Raw genomic sequence first — 24,848 nt, 5'->3', positions numbered from 1 at the left:
TTTAAAAACAGGACTCTTTTGAGAATCATGTTTAACTAATAGAAAACATGTTTGATATTTACATACAGTTTTTCAAGTTGTACATTACTGAGGCACCAAAATATGTGGAAAAGTCAGAAAAAACTGTCAAGTTGCTGAAATATGTTACACATTAGTAACGAATTATATACCTTCATGGAAATGTTGATCATTAAGCTCAACAAATGGGAGTCAGTAGTAAACTATCTTAAGTTTGGTCAATAATTATTTCTGTATCTACGAGTCTGCAAAATTAACAGAGCTCAGGTTAAGACTTAGTGATAGTATCAGGCGGTCCATTAGTATTTACTATTGACTTTTTTATCCAAACCATAACCAATCAGGCCTCATTTGTTATACTAACTTTTAAAGACATGCACATATTCCTGAAATAGAATTAGTTGCTCGGAATCCAAATTTCATCCCAAGTAACAAAGTGGGATATGTTTATAAAATGTTAAAAAATAATTTCAAAATTCTTAAGTAACTTTTTGGGAGAAACAAACCACACAAGTATTTTCTTCTTCATTCTCTCTGAAATAAGTTAGAATCTTTTGCCCAAAATGATCTTTCACATGTAAAATGGACTGGAGTGATAAGTATCATATATAATGAATCATTTTTCTTCTGTATGTTGACTTTTTAAAAAAATTTTTATTGGAGTAGAGTTGATTTACAATGTTGTGTTAGTTTCAGGTGTACAGCAAAGTGAATCAGTTATACATATGATGAAATTAGAAATTAACTATTTGTGGATGTCAGATGATAAAATTAGAAATTAACTATTTGTGGATGTCAGAATAAATCCACTAAAAATTATTTTAGGGGGGTAGTCTTAAATTAATTTCCAAATAAGGCTCTCCAATAGTTTTGAGTAGAAAGGATAATCCATATTTAAATGAGTGAGAAAAAAAACAGGAATACATCAAGATTATAAAAAGCTAGGAATAAAAGTTAAGAGTAAAATATAGTAAAGCTATATTTTCTCTTTAATATAGCTTTAAATATATATTAAGCAAAAACAATTGTACATGTATTTTAGTTTTAACTAAAAGTAAGTTTGGGAACACTTCAAATTTCAAATACAGCTGCTTCTAGGAGGTAAAATATAGAAGCAGTATATGTAATAAGTCTACATTCTATTCTAAAAGTCTATGCTCTATCCTATTTTAAAAAATAAAATACTTGTGGGTTGTGTTATCCTTTAAAGTGCAAAATGGAAAAAAAAAAGTTTGGTTATTCATTAACTTTTTGAACTCCTCTGGATGCAAGGTTTGTGACCTAGAAATGAACTGCATATAGTTTTTCTTCTTTGAAAGAACTTACTTGTGCCCAGAAAGAAAGTTAAAATAAATTTTTAAAAATGTCTAACTTGAGTGATTGTTTTGGGAAAGAATGTAGTCAATGTATCTGTGATAAACAGACACTATAACCAAAATTTTCTCAATGATTGAGAGCAATTGTATTGCTAGCATGAATTATTTTTTGAAAAGTACTTTCCTTTTCAAAGTAAAGAGTTGTATTTTTAAACAATATTTCTTGGTATAAATCATCTAAAAGTTAAAAGAAACTAAATGTATTTTCACTCAAAATCCCTATTTATGATTAGATGCTAAAATTAATAATGTATATTCTGAAAACTTGGGAAAGATATTTTCATTCAATTGATGGAGACACAGCACAGAGCCCAAGTGAAATTAATTTATTTACATATAGTGTCACCTGTCTTTAAAATGGTAAAACTAATTAACAGTCATATTCTTCTACTATAACAGGGAGAATCTATGGAGCATTTCCTCTTAGCTAACAGCTTCTTCAGGTGACAGAGCAGATAGATTCTTAATGCTAGACTGTGTTGGAAGTGTCAGAGCTTGGAAAAATCTTTTTATCTATATTAGTAGAATGATTAATATTCAAGAATATGGACTAGGAACAAAAACAAGTCATTTTTCATTATCATTTTGCCATCATGAATCTAATCATCAAGTTGGTAATAGTAGGAAAAAGGTTTCAAGAGCTCATTTGTATCACTGAGCTTGATAATATAAGATAACATAAATCTCCAATGGGGAGTAGGAGGGACAAATATTTATTTTATTTATTTATTTATTTATTTATTTTAACATCTTTATTGGAGTATAACTGCTTTACAATGGTGTATTAGTTTCTGCTTTATAACAAAGTGAATCAGTTATACATATACATATATCCCCATATCTCCTCCCTCTTGCGTCTCCCTGGGAGAAATATTTAAAGTCCTCACATGAGGACAAAAGATGCAGAACTTAGTTAAGAAAGCCCAAATATGCAAATTAAAACATCAAAACACTTTAAACACCCGTTTTTTTATGACCCTTTTCCAAATCAGAATAGGAGAGAGGCAGGGGCTGGGCTTGGGGTGGAGGGGAGGGGGAGGGGGAGGGGGGAGGGAGGGAGGGAGAGGGGGAGAGAGAGAGGGAGAGAGAGAGAGAGAGAGAGAGAGAGAGAGAGATTTCTCTATTTAGAATACAAAAAAGAGAACAGATGTTTCTGAGGTTTCATTCTTTACTCTTGAAACCCTCCCCTTGATTACTAACACCATCTTGATTTTAGTTTGTTTGTTTCTGATTATTTTTCCATCTCCATCTCAGGTTCTTCCTCCTAATCATACTGGACATGTAAATATAGTCAAGTATCTATTCATGGTGATCTGGTTATTCGTTTTACACACTGAAGATGTCAATTTCTCTCCTGGATTCAACTATCTCCTGTTTGAAGATGCCTTCCCAGAATTGTTCTATCTTCTGACAGATTCCTCTCATGAACTAAACAGTGAGAATTTTCACAAGTACTCACTCTATCTTTTAAAAATGTTTAAAACTAAACTATCACCCACATCTTAGCTTTTCTCTGAGTTCCTTTTATTTGTCACATAATTAGCCCTATCACACTTAAAACTTTGCAATCATCTTTGTTTCTTCCTTTCAGGTAACACTGAATTAGTATCTAAGATGGGTCAAAGCATCCTTCATATTCACTCTGTCCTCATTGTCTTTCAGTTTTTGTCATTACCATGTTGATACAATTACATAGTGAAACTCTCTCTCTGAAGCCTATGTCTCATGCAATTATTTCCATAAACAATACACAAATTTTGTTCCAACTATACTTTGTTGTGGTCAAGAATCATGTGCAAAAATTTATTTAACACTGAGTTCTTTGACAATAGCAAGAATTTAATAAATACTGAATTAAAGGATTAAAACTGGTATAGTCATTGATCCTTGAATATTATATGCAAATTATCATGTAAATTGTTATTAAAAATGTAAATACCTCCCCCCATTTGGATGTATATCTTATAAGTAATATCCGTTATATTTAAACCAAGCTTAAACTATTTTAGTCATCATGTAAATTCAGTTGCACAAGTCAGTATATTTTGAAATTATGGAGGTGAAACTAGACAGTTTATAAAACGCCATGAAGTTTGAAATTCTCCACTTTTCTAAACTTCCCAATCCCTGATATATCCTCCTAACTAATTTTTTTCATAATTTAATAACTAGGAATTCTTTTTTAAAAACATGCTATACTCACACATATTTATAAACATAAATTACATACTATAACTTACGTATAGATACAGCTATTTATCTGTCTACTTACCTACCATATATCAATTATTTTATTTATCCATGTACCTCTATAAACTTAGTTCTATTAATCTACTGTGTAATAATAAATATTCATATATTTGTTGATTTTTTTCTATTTATACATATATAACCTGTACAAAATACTTGTTAGCCAGCATCTAGAGTTACCTCCAGTTTGAAATACTGATTTCACGAACTTACCCAATCATTTATTTTGATTATAGAAAACATATTTTGAATCTGTTAATTAACTATTTTTTTATCCTCTTTTTAACATCTCTGAGATATATTTAGAAGCTACACAAATTCTATAAATATGAGTGAAGATTAACGTTAAAAAGGTGGTCTAGCAATGTTCTCAGGGATTTGATACTGACCACATATATATTATATATATAAATTAAATTGTGTGAAAATACATTAAAAATGATAGATCATTTTAGGCTTAATACTATGAATCAAAGAAAATGTGTAAGAGGAGAGAGGCTAAGAAAAGGTTGAAAGAACATTACATTTTAAATGGCTAATCTTCTTCTCTCCTTTGTTCACCAATGGAGTTTAATCAATGTTTTCCTGAAACCTTCTGCCAAGGTTTGACAGTAAGCATATTCATCTCTGAATACAGGGTAAATGTATTATGGGAATGATTTAGCAGAAAAGAACATCTGCCCCCTTTTATACATGAATATCAAAACTGCAGATTGCAACTTCAAGAACTCACTTTTCCCAACTCTGTTAAAGAAGGAAATTTAAGTTATCTTTTAAACACTGACTGGCACATTCACTGAGAATCCTAGAGCATATTTTCCTTACCTAGACTGCCTGTGAATGAAATGAGGCTATATTATCAAGGTTTCAAAATTTGAACAATTTGTCTAAATTTCACTACAGAAAACCTCTTCTACAAAAAACTATTGGAAAGAGTTGATCATAATACTCATCTTCAAAATGACATAGTCTAACACCTATATCAATGAGAAAGTTGCAAGTTAGGTATTATGCAAAACAGAAAGAGTACTGGAGTATAATTATGAATGAAGCCTTTGTTCATATAAACAGAAGGCGTTCTTTGGGGAAATATAAAAAGGTGTTTATCCATAAAAGTTTATTTTCCATTCAGTGCTTTAGCTTCCTATGAAGTTATCCAGTCTAGAAGAAACTTGAAGATTAATCTCTATAACTACAGTTGTTACTTCTTCCATAAACAGATAACCCCAATGGAGAAGAAAAACAGATATAATGTTCATTAGAATTTTCTAAAATTTGTACTTTTATTTTTGGAGTACCCATACATACAATTACATGCATCTTTCCTTAGCACAGTATTAATGATTGGAAGAAAATATTCAGTCTCAGATATATCAAGAAGAAAATCAAATATTTGTTGGACATACATAATGTAAATGTTTTGCTATCTAATATACAATAAAACTTAGAACCATATAAATATAAAATGACTTATAACAGATTTTGGATGTGTATTTTGATCTATCAAAGATGGCAAGTCTTAATCACTTGGGTGATAGAGAAGGAGCCATTGAATTTTGCTAGAAAGTAAATAAGTATGATACAAATTACATATATTTTTTCTTTTCTTACTATTGAACTAAAATAAGAAAATAGGTTTTAAGAAAATAAATAACTCTTCAAAGGCCATGTAAATGATGAGCAGCAAAGCCAGGATTTTTTAAGTGTGGTTAACACCACAGAAAACTGATGCTCTTAGTAATTTTTTTTCTACCTTATGGTGTTGGTTGATTGGCACCACATAAAATTCCTTCTTACAATACAAGGTTACAAAAGCGAAGTACCTTTCAGAGCTTGGACTCTGTAATCCTGTATGAAACACCTGAGAAACCACTAATAGATCTTTAAAAGACAGTTTTGGTCTCATAAACTCCACTGAAATGAATATGCAATATAGTACTTCTATCTACTTAATAAGCACTTTATATGGCACTTACTCTGCATCAGATAGTATTCTAAGAACCTTATAAAAACAAGCTATTTAATTCACAATAACTCCGAGGTAGGTACTAAGCAAGGAGTCTGAGCCATGAATAAGTTGACTATCTTGCTTAAAGTCAATTCAACAGCTAAGAGGTGAAGTCAGGATTCGAACCCACCTCTGGAAACTCACCTTCAATGGCTGTATTCACAATCTCCAACTGTTTTCTAGTCCTGCTAAGCTTCAAGGCTCATTTATAGGAAACCAAGATTTACATAAATAAATGGATGCTGTGGGAATGCATGGTACTACTTTATTGTTTCAGTTTGCCAGCTTAGCATTAAAAGCTGCTTGTTTTTGTTTAGCTTTTTACCTGCAATCAGAACATTCTGCCATCAGGTGGTACCTTTTTATGGCTCATGACCTGAATGCAGAAGGTTTCTTTAGGTATGATTCATTGACAGACTCACAAATAGAGCTTTTACTCATTTTTTCTTTAGAGCAAAGAAACATAAAAACTTGACTATATTAAAATAGCTTAATAAATATAAGAAACTATTAAAAATCACTAATCTAAATCTCATTTATGGTTAGGTAAAATCATTTTAACTCACTTTTTTTCTCTTGGAATTATTCAAACCAAAACAAAACTAAACTTTCAAAGCTTCCGACTCAGTGAATCTAGTTAATTGTAATAAAAAAGGACCCCTGTGTTTTGCTTATCACTTGAGAAAATAAAACAAACAGGAAATCTATTGGATAGTTTGTCCCTAACCTTTCTGATTCTGCACTTTTCTTTAACTACAACAACAAACACCTTTAAAACATTAATGATATATATTGTTCAAATGGCTTTGCATATTCAAGCTCACTTAATCTTCACAATAACCCCATGAGGTAGATATTGTTATTACCTCCCATTGTAAGGATGACAAAACTGAAGCACAATTTCTAATGCTTTGCTATTGTTTTTACAAGAGCTAGTAAGTGACACAGCTGGGATTTGCTCCAGGTCATTCTCATCTCTAAGCTGTCTTGTCTCTCAGGGCGTGCAATCTATATACTAGGGATTCCTAGAGCTTCCATAGTGATTTTTTTTTTTGTTTTCAGGGCAAAATAGCAGGGATGGCAAGGGAGCAGGAGAAGGAAGCCACTGAATGATCACCAAATCTTCCTCTAACTTTCTTGATTAACCCAACCATTCGTTTACTTATGGATACAACATCTCAATAAATAAACGTTTTGAGTATGTACACTATGCCAGGCAAAAGTAGAAAGTAAAAGATGGAAGATGTGTACACACCGAGCATTTCTCTAGATGTATCAGTTTTTAAAAAACATAAGCTGTTACTGTTTTCTGATAAGAAAGGAGAACCACCTGGGCACATTTTATTTGAGAAACATGTTGCTAATAACCTCACAGAATTTAAAACTCTCAATTCAATGCAAATATTGATCAAGGTTGATGGGTATTTTTGTTTCTTTTCTAAAGAGATATCTTTCTGTACAAATAACATAAACACAATTTATTATTCAGTTGGCCCTTTAACTTTGACATTATGCTTTTCTTTATGCATTTTTAATATAGGGGTTTGACATTATTTCTAATTTTTGGAATAAATTGAAGATGTATTATCCTTTTATATTGATAACTTTCAAATCACATAATTTAATTTCACATAAAATTCAAGCTCACCACACATAAAACATTAAGTGAGGGAGAGAAACTGTTTCCATGACTACATTAATTCCTTATCTTTAAAAACATCTGTGGAGAACTTTATCATGTTGTATATAAATGTACAACTTAAAATTCGTTGTTGGTTTAACGTCTTTAAATAATTAACAATAGCAAAAGCAAAAATATTAACAACCACTACTGAATTTGGCAGAAAGTTTAAAGAGTCTGATATGATACAGAAGTTGACTAAACTAAAGAGAAGCTGTAAAATTTATGGGGAGGCATAAGCTACCTCCCTCTCTCTCATCTCTCTTTCATTTGTATAATGGCTGATTGCCTTGGTGCCACCATGTGCTTAGGGCTGGAAAATATGATGATTGGGGCCATCCAAGTGCAAGTCAAGCATTCAAGTCTAAGCACCATCTCATCATACTTTCTTACAACTGTTCTCTGATTGGAACTTCTACAAATGTGTATCTCCTCAAGTTCTGGGTCTTGCTTGGGGCTCTGTATAGGCAGAGTTGGGTCTAAAAATAAAACATGACATCTTGAGTGAGTAGGCAGGAACTAGTGTACTTTCACCATGCTCAAGTATGGGCTTCTAAGTATTTAAGGTCCAAGAATAGATGGTCACATTATCAAACGGATTAGTATCTCTAAATGCTATTTAAACTTCAGAGTCTCAGATTAAATACCCTCCACAGTAAGAATATCATGATGTTCCTGACTTTGCATTAAGGAGATATCTGAGTTTTACAAGCTGTTGAAGGTAGGGACTATATTTTATTCATGTATTCAGGCCTAATTACTAAATCTATCACCTTATAAACAGTAGACCTCCATTTTCAAATGCTAATTGAAAAAAAAAACTAGTAATAATATAGAAATCTAACTGCTCTTGTTCAAAACTTACATTCTCATGTTTAATTAAAAAGCTTTCTTTGAATGGTAGTTTGTTTTCAAACTATTCAGGAAAAGCTTATTAGAGAAGCAAAGTCTCTGACTTTTAACTCAAAAGGTCTTAAATAAGAGTGCCTAACCCAATAACAGCTTATTTTGTCAGTAAAGATTTAATTTGTTAGAAAAGGTGGCATATGCTATTTATCATGTGGAGGCCAGAGGCTCAATTATCAGAAAAGAAACAGAATGCGGCTGCCACTGTTGAAAACCATAGGTTTTGATAGCAGACACTTGTAGATTTTAATCCTACCTTTACATCATACTAGCTGTATGACCTATTAATCATTCCAACCATCTGCTTCCAAGGTAGATTTCTGATAATAATACCTACTTCACAGAATTATTAAAAAGGGCCTGGCACACAGTAGGTGCTCAGTAAAGGTTAGTTCTCCCTACCTCAGGTAATGCTATTGGAAATGTGCTAGTGACATCTAGTGGTAATTCCTGCAAACCTCAAGAAGGCCACCCTAGAAACTCACAGAGCTTCCCAAGTCATGCATTCATTCCATCAGCAAACGTTTATTAAATATCTCCTGTGTTCTAGGCCCTTAAATCAAGTTCTGAGGATTGCAAAAATGTAAAAAACACAATACCTACCCTAGAGAAGCTCTGGCTGCAGCCCACCGGACACGTTAGCTAATTACTATAAAAAATGTAATTATGTCTACAATAGCAGTAAGAAAAAGTACAAATATGCTACAGAATGGGCAACTCACTCTGCCAAAGGATATGCCATTTGGCCTGGGTCTTAAAGAATAAATAAAATTCCCCCATTATAGTTTAACTGAAGGAAAAATGGGGAAATTTAGAGATTTCTAAAATGGTAATAAGTTAAGGCCTATTTGCTAAAGTTTCGGTTGATGTGCTAAGGAGTTTAGCCCTTCTCTTTGTGTGACAGGAAGAGAGTAACACCTTTAGTGAGGAAGGCTCATAATTATACTCGGGCAACAGTGTGGAGGGTAGATTGGAGATGGGAAAGAAGAGAAGTTGAAGAACCCATTAAAAGGTTATAATTTTTCCCTTCAGAGGTAATGAAGATCCAAATTCATTCAGTGGAAAAGGGATAGACAGGAGGAAACATAACTGAGACATCTGAAGTAGAGTGGAGAATGTAATGACTGTGATGAGTGGGGACATACAGGAGCAGGAAGAAATGAGGTTGATTCTGTGTTTTCTGGAATGGACTGTTAAGAAGTAATGTCATTAAAAGACATTAAAAAGTACAGAAAAGAAATTGGTGTTTGGGGGATGGAAGAACATGAAGATTACGAATTGTCTTTCTACATATCTTTAAAATTTAAATAATATTTAAATAGAAATGTCTGATAAGTGAATAGACAGAGGTCTGGAAAGAGATCTGGATGGAGATGGAGACTTAGGAACATCAGCAGGCAGCCAACGTTACACCCACCAGGGTGGATAAGATTACCTAGGAAAAAAATGTGTCAAAAGAGGAAGGGCGAAGAGACAGGGTCAGGACCTTAGGGGACACCATAACTTAATTAGTAAGCCCTAAATAAGAACTGGACTCACCCTTAATTTGTTCAGAACAGTCCCTTAGTAAGTTCTAAACATAGACAACAAAATGACTTTGGAAATCGGTTGGTAATAGGAATATCTCAACTAACCAAAACATAACTTTTAAAAATACACTTAAGCTAAAGTTAAGGTATAAAAGCAAAGCTATAAAGTTCCCCACAGTTTTCATGAAATAAGTTGTATTTGAATTTTCCTCTCATAACTGAAAACTCTGCTTTATGCTTTGAGTGTAGTCCTTCCTAGGTCGGAGGGGAAATTTTATTTGACCATCTATAAAATGAACAACTTTTCCACTTCTCTCATTAAATCTGGCCAGCTAGGTTTCTTTCCATATTTTGTTTTATTGTCTTCTTCTTTCTCTCTTTCTCTTTTCCTCTCTCTTGATACAAGTATTTCTTGCTTCAGTGATTTTCTGGGAAAAGAGCCCAGTTGGTTTAATGTTTTTGGTATTTTGTTTTCGGTTTTTTCTTTTGTTTTGTTATTACAGACTACCTTATGAATTTAGGATATTAACTCTATACTTGAAGTGTTGTCAGGTTGAAAAGAAGAGCTATTCAATTTATGGCCTCCTAAAATATATATAATCTCTATTTTATTTTTAAAATTCAAATTCTTCTCTTATTTTTTCATCTATCATGTTTGTATATACTAAAAAAAAAAACAAAACCAAACCTGGTCTGTCAATTAATTTTATTGCCCCATGACTAATATTTTCTATATGCTAATGCTCAGTCTCTTGGTCCTCAAATTCATATATCACTTCATGTGTCATTCTAAAGAGCGTCTTTCCTTAATTATCACAGATTAGTTTAAATACCATTTAATTATATCATTTCAAAATCTCTGTACTCAATTTACATACATTGATTAACTTTGGGCAATCAGCTGATCCCCTCTGCACCTGAATCAGCCTTATCTGTCCAAAAGGGAATCACAGTTCAGGGTGGTCGTATGAGATGAACATGACGAGTGCCTGAAAACCCTGCGTAATTTAATCCTGACAAAGAATAATGGGTAATTCAAACAGTTGAATTAGCCCCATCATACAAGTTAAAAATTCACTTGGATCATCAGATTTGCAATTATGAAACTTGACAAATTTTTAGAAATTCAACTATATTAAAAATTTCCCCACAATTGGAGCTTTATAAATATTTTTTCTCACCATTTTAAATTTGTATATCTCAAATTCACCTAAAATGTGAACAACCATTACCAGCATCTATCTCTTTAAGTAGACTAAAGAGAAAAAATTAAATTAAATATGCTTATTAGCTTTAATATTTAATTATGAGTGAAGCCAAAATATATTAATTAATTAAATATGTGAAAGGCAAAAGGAACAAATGATCTAGACTAGCATAGGTGTTCTAAACCCAACTCTTGCTGATTCTAAAAAGGAACAAGATTTAACACAACAAACACTTATTGGGTGCTTACTTTATATCAGGAACTATACCAAGTTTTATGGATGGAAACAGAGTAAGACTCTGTTCTCTAGGAACTCAGTCTAAGTGATAGAATGGTGGAGACACAAACAAAAAGACTCACAATACAATATGATAAACATAATAACATAGTAGAACCAAGCATCAAGTACTATTTTTGCAAGTAGGAATCCCTGGGGAATTTTTCCTTCAATAGGCAATTTTCGATCTGAGATGTGGTGCTGAGTAAGTGGCTTTACACTCAGATGTCTACTGTCTACTGTCTAGACACTAGGATGTCTACTGTCTTTTATTAATTCAAGGTAACAGTAACCATAAACAGTAACAGCATTTAAAACTTCCATATGGGGTATTTTTATTGGTACCTTACATTGAGATCACTATTTTTGATATACAATCTCATTTTCTCTATTCATAACAATCCTATGGGGTAAGGTACAACTGTGGATTTAAATTTTTAAATGAAGAAATTGAGGTACAGATTATATACCTCAGTGACGTAGATTATGCAACTTGCTCAACAGTTGCTGAGCAAAGAGCAAAACTGGTAATAAAAGCTCCAAAATACGCACCCTCTAAAAATCCCACTATGCCACACTGCCTCTTATTATACAGTCATTTCCTATTTAGGGAAAATTTAATGAATTTTTGTGCCACAGATGTCTCCGTCTGCAAACATATATAAAATTCTTACAAATTTTTCTATGACCCTATTGAAGTCAATGGCTCCAGTAACACCTAAATCATTTGCAGTTTTCTTTGACCTCAAATTGTCTGAGTGAGTGCTACACAAAAACATCTATGAATTACTCCATTCTCAAGAAATGAATACTGAAGTTACTATGTTCTCCAGGCAGCACCTCATTGTTCTTTTGAATTCCTTTTACTTGCTAGCTTCTTAAATATGCTTTTCATGTTCACTTTCCTGTTGCCAATTCTGGAACTGATGGCTATCACCTCTTTTATCCATCGAAAGTTACTCACTAAGATGAGTAAAATCTTTTTCAAGGCAAAATTGGAAGATCATTTGTTTCCCCTGTTGCTTTTGACCTCTGTACACTTTTGACATTTTTGTACTAGGTACTACTTACTCTCAATATTCTTTGTGACCTTTACTTCCAGAAAGTAAACCAGAGCTAATATATTATCAAATGTAACTTGTTAGAGGAGAAAGCAACATCACATCTTTGATAGGCTATAATTGGAAGCAAGAAAGGTACAAAGAACCATTTTTCCAGTTTTTGATTCCACATGTTTCAACAAATGTGTTTAATTTCTAAAATCCCAGACTTCTAGAATATTAAGTAAATCTATATTTTAATTAACTTTAACATATCCAAGCGTAGGACGATACTCATGATTTGGTTTGACAATGGCATCAGTTATAAATAGGTGGATGAGTTAAAATTGCTAAATATCATTAACTTATTTTGAATTTAACATTTTTGAGTACTTATAAATACAAATTCAAATAACCCTTATATTTTCTCTCAACTGTTTTAGAAGATATTCCTCTAGGTCCTATTTATGATTGTCTACCCCTAAACCATACAGAAATGGTCAAGCAAGTGCACTCTGAATTTTCCCATGTGGAATATTGTCTGATCCCACTCCCTTGAGTACACAAAAGAGAAGTACAGGTCACGCTAATGTTCAGGATTCACGTATCGGCAATGATTTGGTTTAATAAATACAATGGATTAGATATACATTGGATAAATAAATCCAGATAGAGAACTGTTTTAATTTACCATATTGTCAACATTTATCTTTCTTCATAGGATACGTTATTTTTAATCAGTGAAAGCTAACCCCGCCCCCCAAGATGTAATAGATTTAGACAGGGGTGATTGAGAAGCTAATTTTGCAATGATGATCAGGACCTGGTTAAGAAGTCTGAGCCTGGGAAAATTGCACCAACTGCATGTTTCAGGTAAATTTTGTATTTTCCTAATTCATCCCCTCTTGATTTAAAAATAAGAAAAGAAAATGAAAATGGTAGCCCAACATTCATTCCAGATGAGTTACTACCAGTATATCTTCCTTAACCACAATTATCTTAAAGAGAACATTCAGACCATGAGGCTCTTCTACCACAGTGCAAGTGGTAAAATCCAAAGATGAGTTAAATGGTGCTTTTATCATTTGAATATCATAAAAGGAAAGAAAAGAGAAAAAAAGAGAAAGAAAAAAATCATTTTTCTAATCCTAGTTCCTGTTGCTAAAGTATATTTATTTGATTGAACCATGTGGATGAGCTAGGGGAAATTAGACCACACTGTCTATATTTAGAAGTGACTGTCCAGCTACAGAGTAGATAGCTGAGCCCATCATTTGGTGGTAGTCATGAGGGACAAAGTATATGTTAAGAAGAAAAAAAGATGGTAGAGAAGCTACCTAATTTACACAGAAAGAAGAATGATGTAGAATTAGAGAAAAGAGAAACAGAGAAAAGGAGCTATTATCCATTTTCCAGAAGATCAAGATATATTCCCTGCAAATGGATGTACCTGACACTATTTAATTTAATGTAAGTTTTAAGTAGGTTTCTATTCTTTGCAGTCAAATAGTTCCTAACGAAAACAAAAGAGTAGTTGTGGTCTTGGTCTTGGATGAGATAATACCTATATGCAACAAATAAGTAGGCAAGGAGAGAGAGGGGGGGAGACAGAGAATGTGATTGTTTAGCAAGTTTAGATAATTCTCATGAGGAATGCCAATAGTCAAAATATCCAGTTGTAGTAAATCTATTAATTTCTCTTCTTATAAGTCATAGTGCAGTGTTGAATTTTTACTCTGGAATCATATTTCCTAGGTTTCAATCCTGGCTTCACCCACTTATAACACTTGGGCAAGTTATTTAAGCCATTTTTTGTTTGGATTTTTCTTCTTTGAAATGAGAATGATAATAGTGGCTATTTCAAAAGTTTGTTATGATGAGTGACTATATGTAAAGTGTTTACAGAACTAATAAGCACACGCAAAGCACTTACCAAGGGTAATTCAAATTTTTTTTGTATATTGTGAAAAGAAAGGATGCTATTTTTTTAGGGTTTTAGAGTGAAATGTATCCTGTATCAGATCTACAATGCCTTATCCAAAATTCTTCAGGTCAAATATATCTGGTAATTTGGAATTACCCTGATTTTAAAATAGTAATACAGAGCATATGCCACATCTTTTGAATATTCCCAGCAGGGTTTGGAGCAGCACTCTGTACAAACACATTGATAATTCTGTAGTAAAACATATACATGTTCATGCTAAGTGGGAAAAAGAAAGACTATAAATGGGTTCATATTAGTTCAGGCCAGGTTTGGGCCACCAAATGAGCTTGAGCCTCCCTTTGATGAAGGGATATCAGTTTTCAGAGCATTTGGGATATTAGAATTTCAGATAAATTCTTTACATGTGTTATTTTATTCTTCTATTTACTGTTTATATTTGTTGTTGGGAATTTAAATGTAACTAAATTTTAATGTTATTGAAGAGACAAGACACTCCTGAGTAAATAGGTAAAGGGCAAAGAGAAAGCTTCTGTTTTGAGGGAAATGATTTGTACAGTTGTATTACTTTTAGAGTGTTTTATAGACTGAATTGTGTCCCCCCAAATTCATATGTTGATGTCCTAACCCCCAATACCTCAGAATGCGATGGTATTTGGAGATAGGGCCTTTAAAGAGATAATTAAGGTAAAATGAGGCCACTAGGGTGGGCCCCAACCACGCTGACTCGTGTCCTTATAAGAGGAAATCTGGGCACACAAAGACACACTGGGGATATGAACACCCAAAGGATAGACCATGTGAGGACACAACGAGAAGGCAGCTATTTGAAAGCCAGCCAAAGAGAAAAACTTCAGAAGAAACCAGACCTATGGACACGTTGATCTTGGCTTCTAGACCCAGAACTGTGAGAAAATAAATTTCCATTGTTAAAGCTACCCAGTCTATGGTACTTTGTAATGACAGCCTTAGCAAACTAATATAGTATGCAATAGCAATTTTATTTATAGCTATTATTTTGAATATAACTGTTATTTGTGTGAGTCCGAAATTCTCTAATCCTAACATTTTTAATATAATTAAAACAATTGTTTATATAATAATTCAACAGTATAATATTTATAATAATAAATACACTATTTTTCCGCTTACTGGTAACCTTATTTAGAAGTTTTAGATTACATATTAGGTAACAGTGTGGTGATCACTGACAAGGGACTGCGGGGTCCTGTGATATAACTGGAGGACAGCAATGGAACTAGTCAGGAGTGTTCCTATTCCACTGGGCTGACTGAGCATCGATGTCCCCAAAACTGTCTCAAAGTGGGTGTGAGGACAGGAAGTAAACAGAAAATAGACATATGTCAAAAAATTGTCCTCAGCTGGACGGATGATGGAAGAATGGAAAGAGATGTGGGGATCTACTTCTAAGCAGAGAGTAGGAGGGCAGGAAAGTTCTTCAGAGAAGAGAAGTAGTTAGTTTCCATTGTAGGTTTACAGGATTTTAATACGTTTGTCAGCAAAGCCAATAATTGAATATTTACATGGGGATTTGTTCTATATGAAAACATAAATCCAAACAGAAAAGAAATTCTCTTGCTAAGTAACGGATAAGTATCAAAATAATAAAAATGTTTATCTTCTTCTGTATATTTTTGAGGTGGCTATTGGCTTTTATTTGTAATTAAGAAAGGAATCATAAGAGATCTTCTCATTTATGTATGAATAAATACTTCTCTGATGAAAACGGGCTGAGTCAATTCAACCATATGGAGTAGTATTTTCCTTTTATATTAATTGACATAGGTAAAGGGTAAAAAATAACTGCATCATAGGTTGTATACACAAATAAAAACAACAATGCCAAAAAGATCCCTATGAGTTTAACACTATGCTTTCAAATAAAAATATAAGGCAGTGAAATAAAAATCATAACTTGTCTTTGCCTTTTCAGCTGAAAACATCTCCAGGGTTTAACTGATTCTAAAAATAATGTGTGTGCCTTATAAGAATGGATATCTAAATTTTTATTGATTAGAAAGTAAAAATCTTTCTACAGTAACCCTTCTTAGTCCTCATTTCTTTGTAAAATCCACTTTAAAATTACAAATCCTTAATTATATACAAATTTTTTTTAAAAAGACTCATAAATGAGGAAAATATATTGCGTTTCAGAACTCTAAGGTCAGAATCTCCATTCATTCCACTTGTTGTGCACATCAATACAAAGCTAGAGTGTCATAAACTCTGCCTAACCTGCCTAATCTCTACCTATTACCTACATTACAAGACTTGCCTTTAAATCATCCTGTCTGTAACTTAACACCCTCTAAATATCCTCCCCTAAACTCTCCATTTAGAGACCTACTAAAATTTTGTCAATGTAGTGTTCTTTTTTTATTGCAGTAGTTCTAACAAACTCAGTTTTGCTTGATGAAAAGTTTTGTTCCTTGTGATCATTTGTCAGACCAAGAGTCAAAAATTGTGGAGATACAAGGGAGGTCCCAGTGAAACCCCTGTGCAATCTGACTTAAGCTCCTCTACTTGAAATATGTTCCTCTGAGGCCGCTGAAGTCTCCATTCAGGAGTCTCTCGGAGAGCAACAGTGAGATACACCCTGCACTGGGTCTAAACTTTAAGTTCTTTTTGTCAACCTCCCAAATGCAGAGTTTCTGCCTCCTAGGAATGAGAATGATTTTAGTAATCCTTTGATAACCTAATCAACTTTGAAAATTCTTATTCTAGATGAAAATACCTGATCTGTAACTTACAACATGACTGTCTGTTTTCATGACTTTCCATTGTGAGTCAGTAAGAAGAGGTCTAACTCCAGGTACTCGTGAGGTTGGACTGCTTGGAGTTAGGTTTTGTTAGACTGATTTCCTTTAGACAAACTTTACCTGAGTATTCTTTCAAAACCTTGTGAGGATTTTCCTCAGTCTTATCTTTGTTAACTCCAATTAGTTTCATTCTGCTCAGAGTTAGAGAGTTTAATTCCCTCATCAGGTCTTAGGCCAAGTTCTTAAGATAGGAGGTTGCCCAAGCAAAATTTTCATGTGGTCTTTTCAAGTTACTTGGCCCTCTAGGTCAAATTCCTGATTGCTTTATATTTTAACTCATGTGCCTATATCTCTAACTGATATAATTCCATCGAGTACAATCTGAAGTTGCAGAGTCCATTTTGGGGAACATGATTGCTAGACTGATGCTTGATGGAATTCACTAGGGTTCAAATTATTGTTTAAACCTGTTGTAAGCACTCTTTTGTGTGGCTCTGTGTGTGTGTGTGTGTGTGTGTGTGTGTGTGTGTGTGTGTGTGTGTAATAGGTTTCCTATATCTAAGACTTCTTTTGTCCTTCCACAGTGATGGTTTCATGTCTGTCCAATGCTGGCTCCTTCTCACTTCTCTCCTTTCCTCACTCTTTTTTTCCCTGCTTCTCTTAGGAAAAATTGTTCTGTCACCATGTATATACTCTAAGAATTTGTAATCTAGATAATCAGTCAAACATTTCCAAAAGAAAGATTTAAAAAATTGAATAGTGTGCACTTCTCACGGATTTTGATATTCTTATTTGAAATACTACTAAGAATGTGTTCTTTCTTACTGATGTAGAGCTGATAAGCTTAGTTCTGCTTAACCAACAGGTTTCTTTTGGATAGTTCCTTGGAATTTCAATGGTATACAAGCATAGAAGAGATCTTCAAAATCCAATTTGAAGATCACCCAGAAAATACAGGATGTGAAAAATAGCTTATAAAACCTGTAGCGCTTAGACACTGCTCTCTGTAAACAATGCTGTAAGTGAAAGGTAGATACAATTTTCTCTCATCTGTAATATGAACTATGGAATTAAGAATTTTTGAGATTCAATGACAGATTCCAAGTATATTGTTTGCTGTCCTATCAGGAACTTGTCATCTGAGAACCAATTTAGAATGTAAAATCTAAGACGAGGCTTTAGATATCACTGATTATAGGATACTCCATGTAAACAGTAAAATCTCCCAACAACATGACACTCAAATTGTCTCTGACAGAAGGAAAGATGAAAGGAAGAGCAAATGGTATGGAAAATAATAATAGTAATAAAAATTGTTGTCATTTATTGCGTGCTTCCTATGTGTCAGGCACTGCTCAAAGAGTTTTACACATATTAACTCATTTTATCCTTTAAGAACATTTTTGAAACAGGAATAATTATTATGGGCTTGTAAATTGTAATTCTTTCAATTAAATATTGGCTCATAAGCACAAAGATTTTTTCAGTTCCTTTACTGCCTGTCAATTCCGAGAAAGGAAAAAAATAGGAATATTTTATTTTTTACTGAGTCCTTAAAAGGTCTCTTGATCTCAGAATCCAACTGTAAATAAGATACATCTTAGTGGCAAATTAGAGCCACTGAACCACTGAATAATTCTAGTTATAAAGGAAGAGTTATTTCTGCCTCAGCTTTTATATCTCAAAGAAGAATATAATATTAGCCAATATATATTTCTCCCCCAAATTGTGTCATCACTGAGGTTATAAAAGAATCTCTTATTCTACAAAACTCTACATCAACCAAGAATGGGATAGCTAAATTTGAACAAAAGTGGAAACAGTCAGTCTATTCTGAATGCTAAACAATAAAGGCTTCATGCAAATGGAAGTAAGTTTTGCAGAAAAATTACTAAAGATAACTGGTAATCATGATTTGTTTCTTGGTGAAGATTTTCACCAAGCTATAAAGGAAATAGTTATCTTCTATAATTTCAAATTATGTAAAACATTAGATTTTAAGAGAACAATGGCACTTCAACACTTTTTGCTAACTCATTTTCAAGAACAACACACTTTCTTCGATTTTAGTTCTATTCTTAAAACTCACATATTTTTCTTCTTTTCTCTCTTTAGAAAACAATTCTCTCCAGTGGTCTGTTGGATGTGGGAGAAATAGTAGCAAGTTTTCTTAACTTAAACAACAACTTAGATCCAAAATAATCTGCATAATAATTCTAATTAATTTTAAAATGGAAAGAGAAAACAATGGTGATTTTTAATTTTGTTCCACTTGTAATAACGCCTGTGCTACTATTACAGGTAGAGACAAATTATTTTGAAATACAGAATATCATTGATCACATTCTTTGAGTTTTCTCCCTTTTGGGGCTCAAATTTTAAAATGACTTTCAACTTCAAGTAGGAACATGTAATCTGTCAAGGCATAAACAATGCAAAGTCTATCCAACTGTACTAGCAAAGGCATAAAATCCACTATTTATCTGAATAAAATAATCACTTTCTTTAGGAATATTATATGCTTAAGTGATACTTTACATAAATAGCAAATCACGAATTATTATTTTAAATGATTCATACATTTAAATATAAAGTCAGCTTGGGGAAATAGCATTGAGCTAAACATTTTATTTTCAATCTACCTTTTTCAAATATCTCTGATGAATTATGTTTCTTTAAGTATCAGAAATTCATATCATCTATAATTTCCCATTTATGGTTTTTGGCAAAGTGAGGATACTGTAGTCCAACAGAGAAAGTTAGTGAAGCATTCTGCTGACTACAAAGCAGGCAGATTGTAAGGCATGCCCATGATTTTCTTGAGAATTACACATTCAAAAATCAGTTATTTTAATGATCTGAAATGTCCACGTCTTCCTATGTGTCTATCAGAATCTATTTATTTGTACTTGCAATCCCGCAGGTAAAATTAGAATTTTTAAAAATATCATTGGCACAGTCAAACATAATTAACTGAAAAATTTCCACACTAAAACGGGATTTTTCTCGTAAAAGGATGAATACATCTCTAATGTTTTGGGGGCATATTTCTAAAGAATGCTTCTAAAAATGATCAGAAATGTTCATTTTCTCTCAGATGTTTAAGGAGCATTTTCAATATCTGTCTTACAAGAATACAAAACTATTTATTTAAAATGTTCAAGTGTACCGATATTAATCTTTCTTCAGAATTCCAGCTGAAGAATGGTAACATAATCTCTACTCACTTTGCTCATCACTTTGAGGAGATCTGAGCTCTGCCAATTATGTAGAAGTGATTCCTGATCATTACACGCTTGCACTTTATTTCCATTGCATCAATGGTTCTGGAATCTCTGTTAACTTCCAACAACACCCATAGTCCAAAAGCTCCAATAACCACTGTCTCTCAGCTTAGCTTGCCACATTAAGTGTAATTTCTGAAATTAAATGCTTGATCCTGATTTAGATATCTAACCACAATAGTTTTCTTTACCCATGATATAAAGTCCCACATCATGTGTATTTAGACTTGTGATATAAAATATCCAGAATATGGATGGTCAAGTATTTTTGAGCTAAGGTGAAAATAAAGACAACTTGCCATTCAAAATTAGTGTGTACAAACACATGCATACATACATACACAGGTACACATGCACACACAGATGAATCTTTAATAAGTTAACAAAAACCGTACTTTGGAAAATATAATACTATTTAAAATAACAAAGTTATACGATCTTTTAAGAAAACTGATAGTAACCTGATTTTATCCACACTTAACAGTAAAAGCACTGTATTTAGGAGAACAGAAATTCCTTAAAAGAAATACGATTTATCTATGTGTCATAGCCAGTGAAATTTCATTGAGGTTTTTCTATGAGTTATAAGATCCCACTACAGGCAGGAAGTTCACTTACAATCAGAAAGGAATATCAGTTATATAATCACATTTCACACAGCATTCCACTAATCTCCCTTCTTAAACAACCTTGCTATTATCTATTATGATCAGCACCCTCAATTTACATGCATGGTATGCATGTATAAATATACCAAAAAATTAATGTAATTGAGGTTTTTTTATACAATTAATACCTATTTTCAAATACTTCACAACAATACAAGCAATTTAGGTGCTGCTCATCTCTATTTCCTTCAGGAAGGTAATTTATATCTTAATCACTTCTTCTTAATTTATATTTTATATGGCATGTAGTGTTCAAATCTGGCCTTCCTGTCTAGCAATGAGCCTTTTAATAATATTTACCACTTAGCTAAATAGCATATTACTGCCTGCTTCAATTTTCCATGCATATTCTAACTGTTGTCATTATCTCAAATGGTAAATAGAACATTTTAATTGACGCTTCTTAAACCTTCTTGTAAATATTTGGTAAGAGGCCCTAGTGTCACATCCGTCAACACCTACTGGGAACATCTGTCATTTGAACTAAGACAAATTAATTCATTTTAATAGTAATCATTGTCATTCAGTCTTCATCAATCACAATAGCATTAGGATGAAAAATTCTAAGAGGATGTTTTGAGTAAGAGTTTTCCAAATCCACACATTTCAATTTAACATAATCAGAAGTATATTATACATCTTTGTAATACATGCATGTAACAGAACACAGCAAATAGGAATCAGAAAGATACCTGTCACAATTCATAAGCAAGAGAGATCCGGGAGCTCTTAAGAAGGAATTACACTCTCGTTTACAGATCACTTACCTCTGAGACTTGACAGAAGTGTCCACAACATAGTTCACCTAATTGTCTGATACTTCCCTGAAGTTTCTTACCACAGAATGTATTACACTTTACAATCATGGGGAAAACTAAAGTGAGTGTTAGGCTGGATAGAAATACGCCCAAGTAACCCAGTGTTGCCCAGACAGGAAGTGAAGCGGTTGTTTTGAATTTTAATAGTTGACTTTTACTTTCTATGCCTGGATTGGGGGTCTCAAGTGAAGACACTACCGGGCTATCATTAACTGGATGATCTTACCTCCTTCTCAATTATTCCACTAACCTCAGGGAGGAGGCCCAAATCAAGGTTGTCCCCTCTATGTAGATGTATACATTAAATTGTAGGTCATTAAAAATTTGACCTTCACACAAACCATAAAATACTTTCAAGAAAAAAAATTTTTAATTTAATATACATTATTGACATGTTCCTTACCCATAAGTGCATTTGTAATAAAAATAAAATGAGAGGAAATGAAAAACTAAGCAATAAAATTTAACAGCAACTCTTTTCAATAAAAGCCAGTCATTAGGCTTTTAAAAATAACATGAAAATCTACAAAATCTTAATCTAAAAAGATGACTTTTGCTACCATTTAGCAACGTCATTACATGGGTACATGGACTTAAGTTTCCCCTCTTTAGACACACAGTTGCTCTTGGACTAGGATACAGTGGCGAGAAGCTGAGTAATACAACCCAAATTGAATGTCCTCAAAGGCACTGAATCAGCAGAAATACATTGTGGCAGTCCTGCTTGGGTGTGAACTTTCACTTCGAAGGTGATGAGTTAAGTCTCTAAGTAGATCCATTTTAGTCCCATCTGAGAGAAAGTATTTACCCTCACAAAACCTGTAAATGGCTCTGAGGTCTTCCTTACACAGCACATAATTTTTCCCACTCTGCCTTTACTGATGACCACGTGCTTTTTACCTCGCTCTCCTACAACGTGAAAAATCTCAGAAGATTTATCTATATTTCACGTTCTCCAGCTCTTTTGCCAGTGTGAGCATACTGTTATGCGTCCCTCAAAAAGAATAGATTCTTCTGGATGGAAAACAGCAAATAAGTGGAAAGAGACCCTAAATGACAGGTTTACAAGGAACTAAAATGCCAAATACTACAAACACACAACTGAAAATTAAAAGAGCAAGGAAAGAAGGGGCAAACACCATATATTAAATACAGAAGAAAAATGTTTTTACAGAAAGAGAAGCCACAGATAGGGAGGAGGGTTACATTTATTTTCTCATTTTATAAGACAAAGTATCTTCACTTTTGCCCCCAAATTATTATATAAATCTCACCAAAAATAAAATTACCTTTTGGGCAACAAGAAAATATTGATTTACTGAATTAAATATCCCACCATTCCCCTACACCCAACAACCTGAGTCACAAAGTAAAATAGAGCATTTACACATTTAGCCTGGAAAGAATTTTAATCAAGGTGAGGTTAACCCTGTACATTAGAATTAGAAAATAATATACATCACATAAATGATATGGTATTATGTTTGGTACTATTAAAAGTTTCCCTTCCTTATAAAGCATCTGGGATAATAATTAAAGGAAGTTTTAGAATCAGTAGTCTTACCAGGGCAACTTCATACCATCTAATATTGCACACACGCCTAGTAGCATATGCCAATTGTCTTGGATAGGAGAGTGAAGAATCCCAGATGACGTAAAATGTTTCTGTTGTTAGAATTATGCTAATTTCTCAATCAATCATTTTAAATATTGCATGTAATGTTTGCTTAAAAAGGTTTTTCTGCCCTGTCTAGAGGGCCCTACCGCTATAAAAATCTATTTTAACAGAAACAACACTTGCCTAACCAGAGACCTGGTACTTTCTTCAGTTTCAGAGGAGCAGCACAAATAATACATTTACATAAATATGTATAAAATGTGGTTTGGCCAGAGTAAATGAGACGTAAGGTTATCATAAATCCTCTCAACACATCCCTGTTGTCATTAACATCATCAGCATCAGTCAACATCACCAACAAAATCACCGCAACACTAACCATTTTCTCTTCTTCCCCCTCCCTCTCCCTTAGACTTTCTTACCTCTCTCCCTCCTTGTACTGACTCCGGTCTTTTCAGGTTCAAACCCTGAAAGAAAAAAAAAAAAAAAAAAAAAAAAATATATATATATATATATATATATAAATAGATTATTGATGGCAAAGAAGAAGTAACTAATAATTAGTACTAGTGCAAAGATTTTGAAGTGAAAAAGAATTCATTTAACAAAGAAGATCTGAATGTACATGAATATCTCACACATATGACAATATCTATATCTGAGTAAGTCTTCAAAGGTGGTACCAATGCACTTCTTGCTAAATCCCAGGACCATAAGTAAAAATAATTGCAGCACTGGTGATTAGGTAGGCAATATTCAGGATTTTTTCTCGTGAAAAGGACTTTCTTCATCTTCTATTATCATAACTGCTTTCTACACTAAAAGGAGAGCGATTCACCTTAAGTCCCCAGTAAACACTATGCATAATTAAATGGTAGAAGAGCTCATCTTTTTCTTAGCAGGCCTATTGCAAAATATGCTTGTGGCACAGGAGTCTGTCCATCTATCTATCTTCCCTGGAAATACTGCTATTTAGAAAGCAAAATAATGGAAAAAAAATTTTGCCCCCCTCTAAACACAATAAAAGCTTCAATTCCTGTTATTTTCCCTACTGTAGTAGTTTTATATGTGGAAGGAACTGTATGAAAATTGCAATAAAATGTGATCTCATAGTACCGAATTCTTCCTTTTTACTTTCCTTCACTTTTATTACCTTTTATTCTCTTTCCCTGTCTCTTATCATGTCCTTTAATTACTTTACAATACATATTTATTATATATGTACTGTGGGCCAGACACCATGCTAGATATTGGGGATATAAGTAATAAGTAGTCCTCAAAGCTTAGGAGATCATTGACTAGACACACAAAAGTGAAGGTAAAACTTCAGGAGAATGATGTCAGGTATACAAAACTTTCTCTGAGCCTAAGATGAAAGAGGCTCATTCAGCCTGTGAATGGGCAAACACACAAAGGACCACAGAGGAGGATCACATCTAAACA

At 33.2% G+C, this 24,848-nt stretch overlaps 1 protein-coding gene across 6 annotated transcripts in view; it reads right to left on the bottom strand.

Moving 5' to 3' along the window:
- Positions 1-24,848, bottom strand: part of CCSER1 (coiled-coil serine rich protein 1) — a 1,297,084-nt gene that overhangs the window by 390,596 nt on the left and 881,640 nt on the right. For all 6 annotated transcript variants that reach the window (XM_082391649.1, XM_082391651.1, XM_082391652.1 and 3 more), the window contains one exon: positions 23,828-23,872. In XM_082391649.1, the coding sequence (XP_082247775.1) occupies positions 23,828-23,872 (45 nt within the window). The remainder of the gene's footprint in view (positions 1-23,827; positions 23,873-24,848) is intronic.

Source organism: Balaenoptera borealis (assembly GCF_965194805.1).
Source record: "Balaenoptera borealis genome assembly, chromosome: 4".
Taxonomy (NCBI): Eukaryota; Metazoa; Chordata; class Mammalia; order Artiodactyla; family Balaenopteridae; genus Balaenoptera; species Balaenoptera borealis.
Note: the sequence above shows the minus strand (reverse complement) of the source record. Positions and strands in the feature narration are given on the sequence as shown.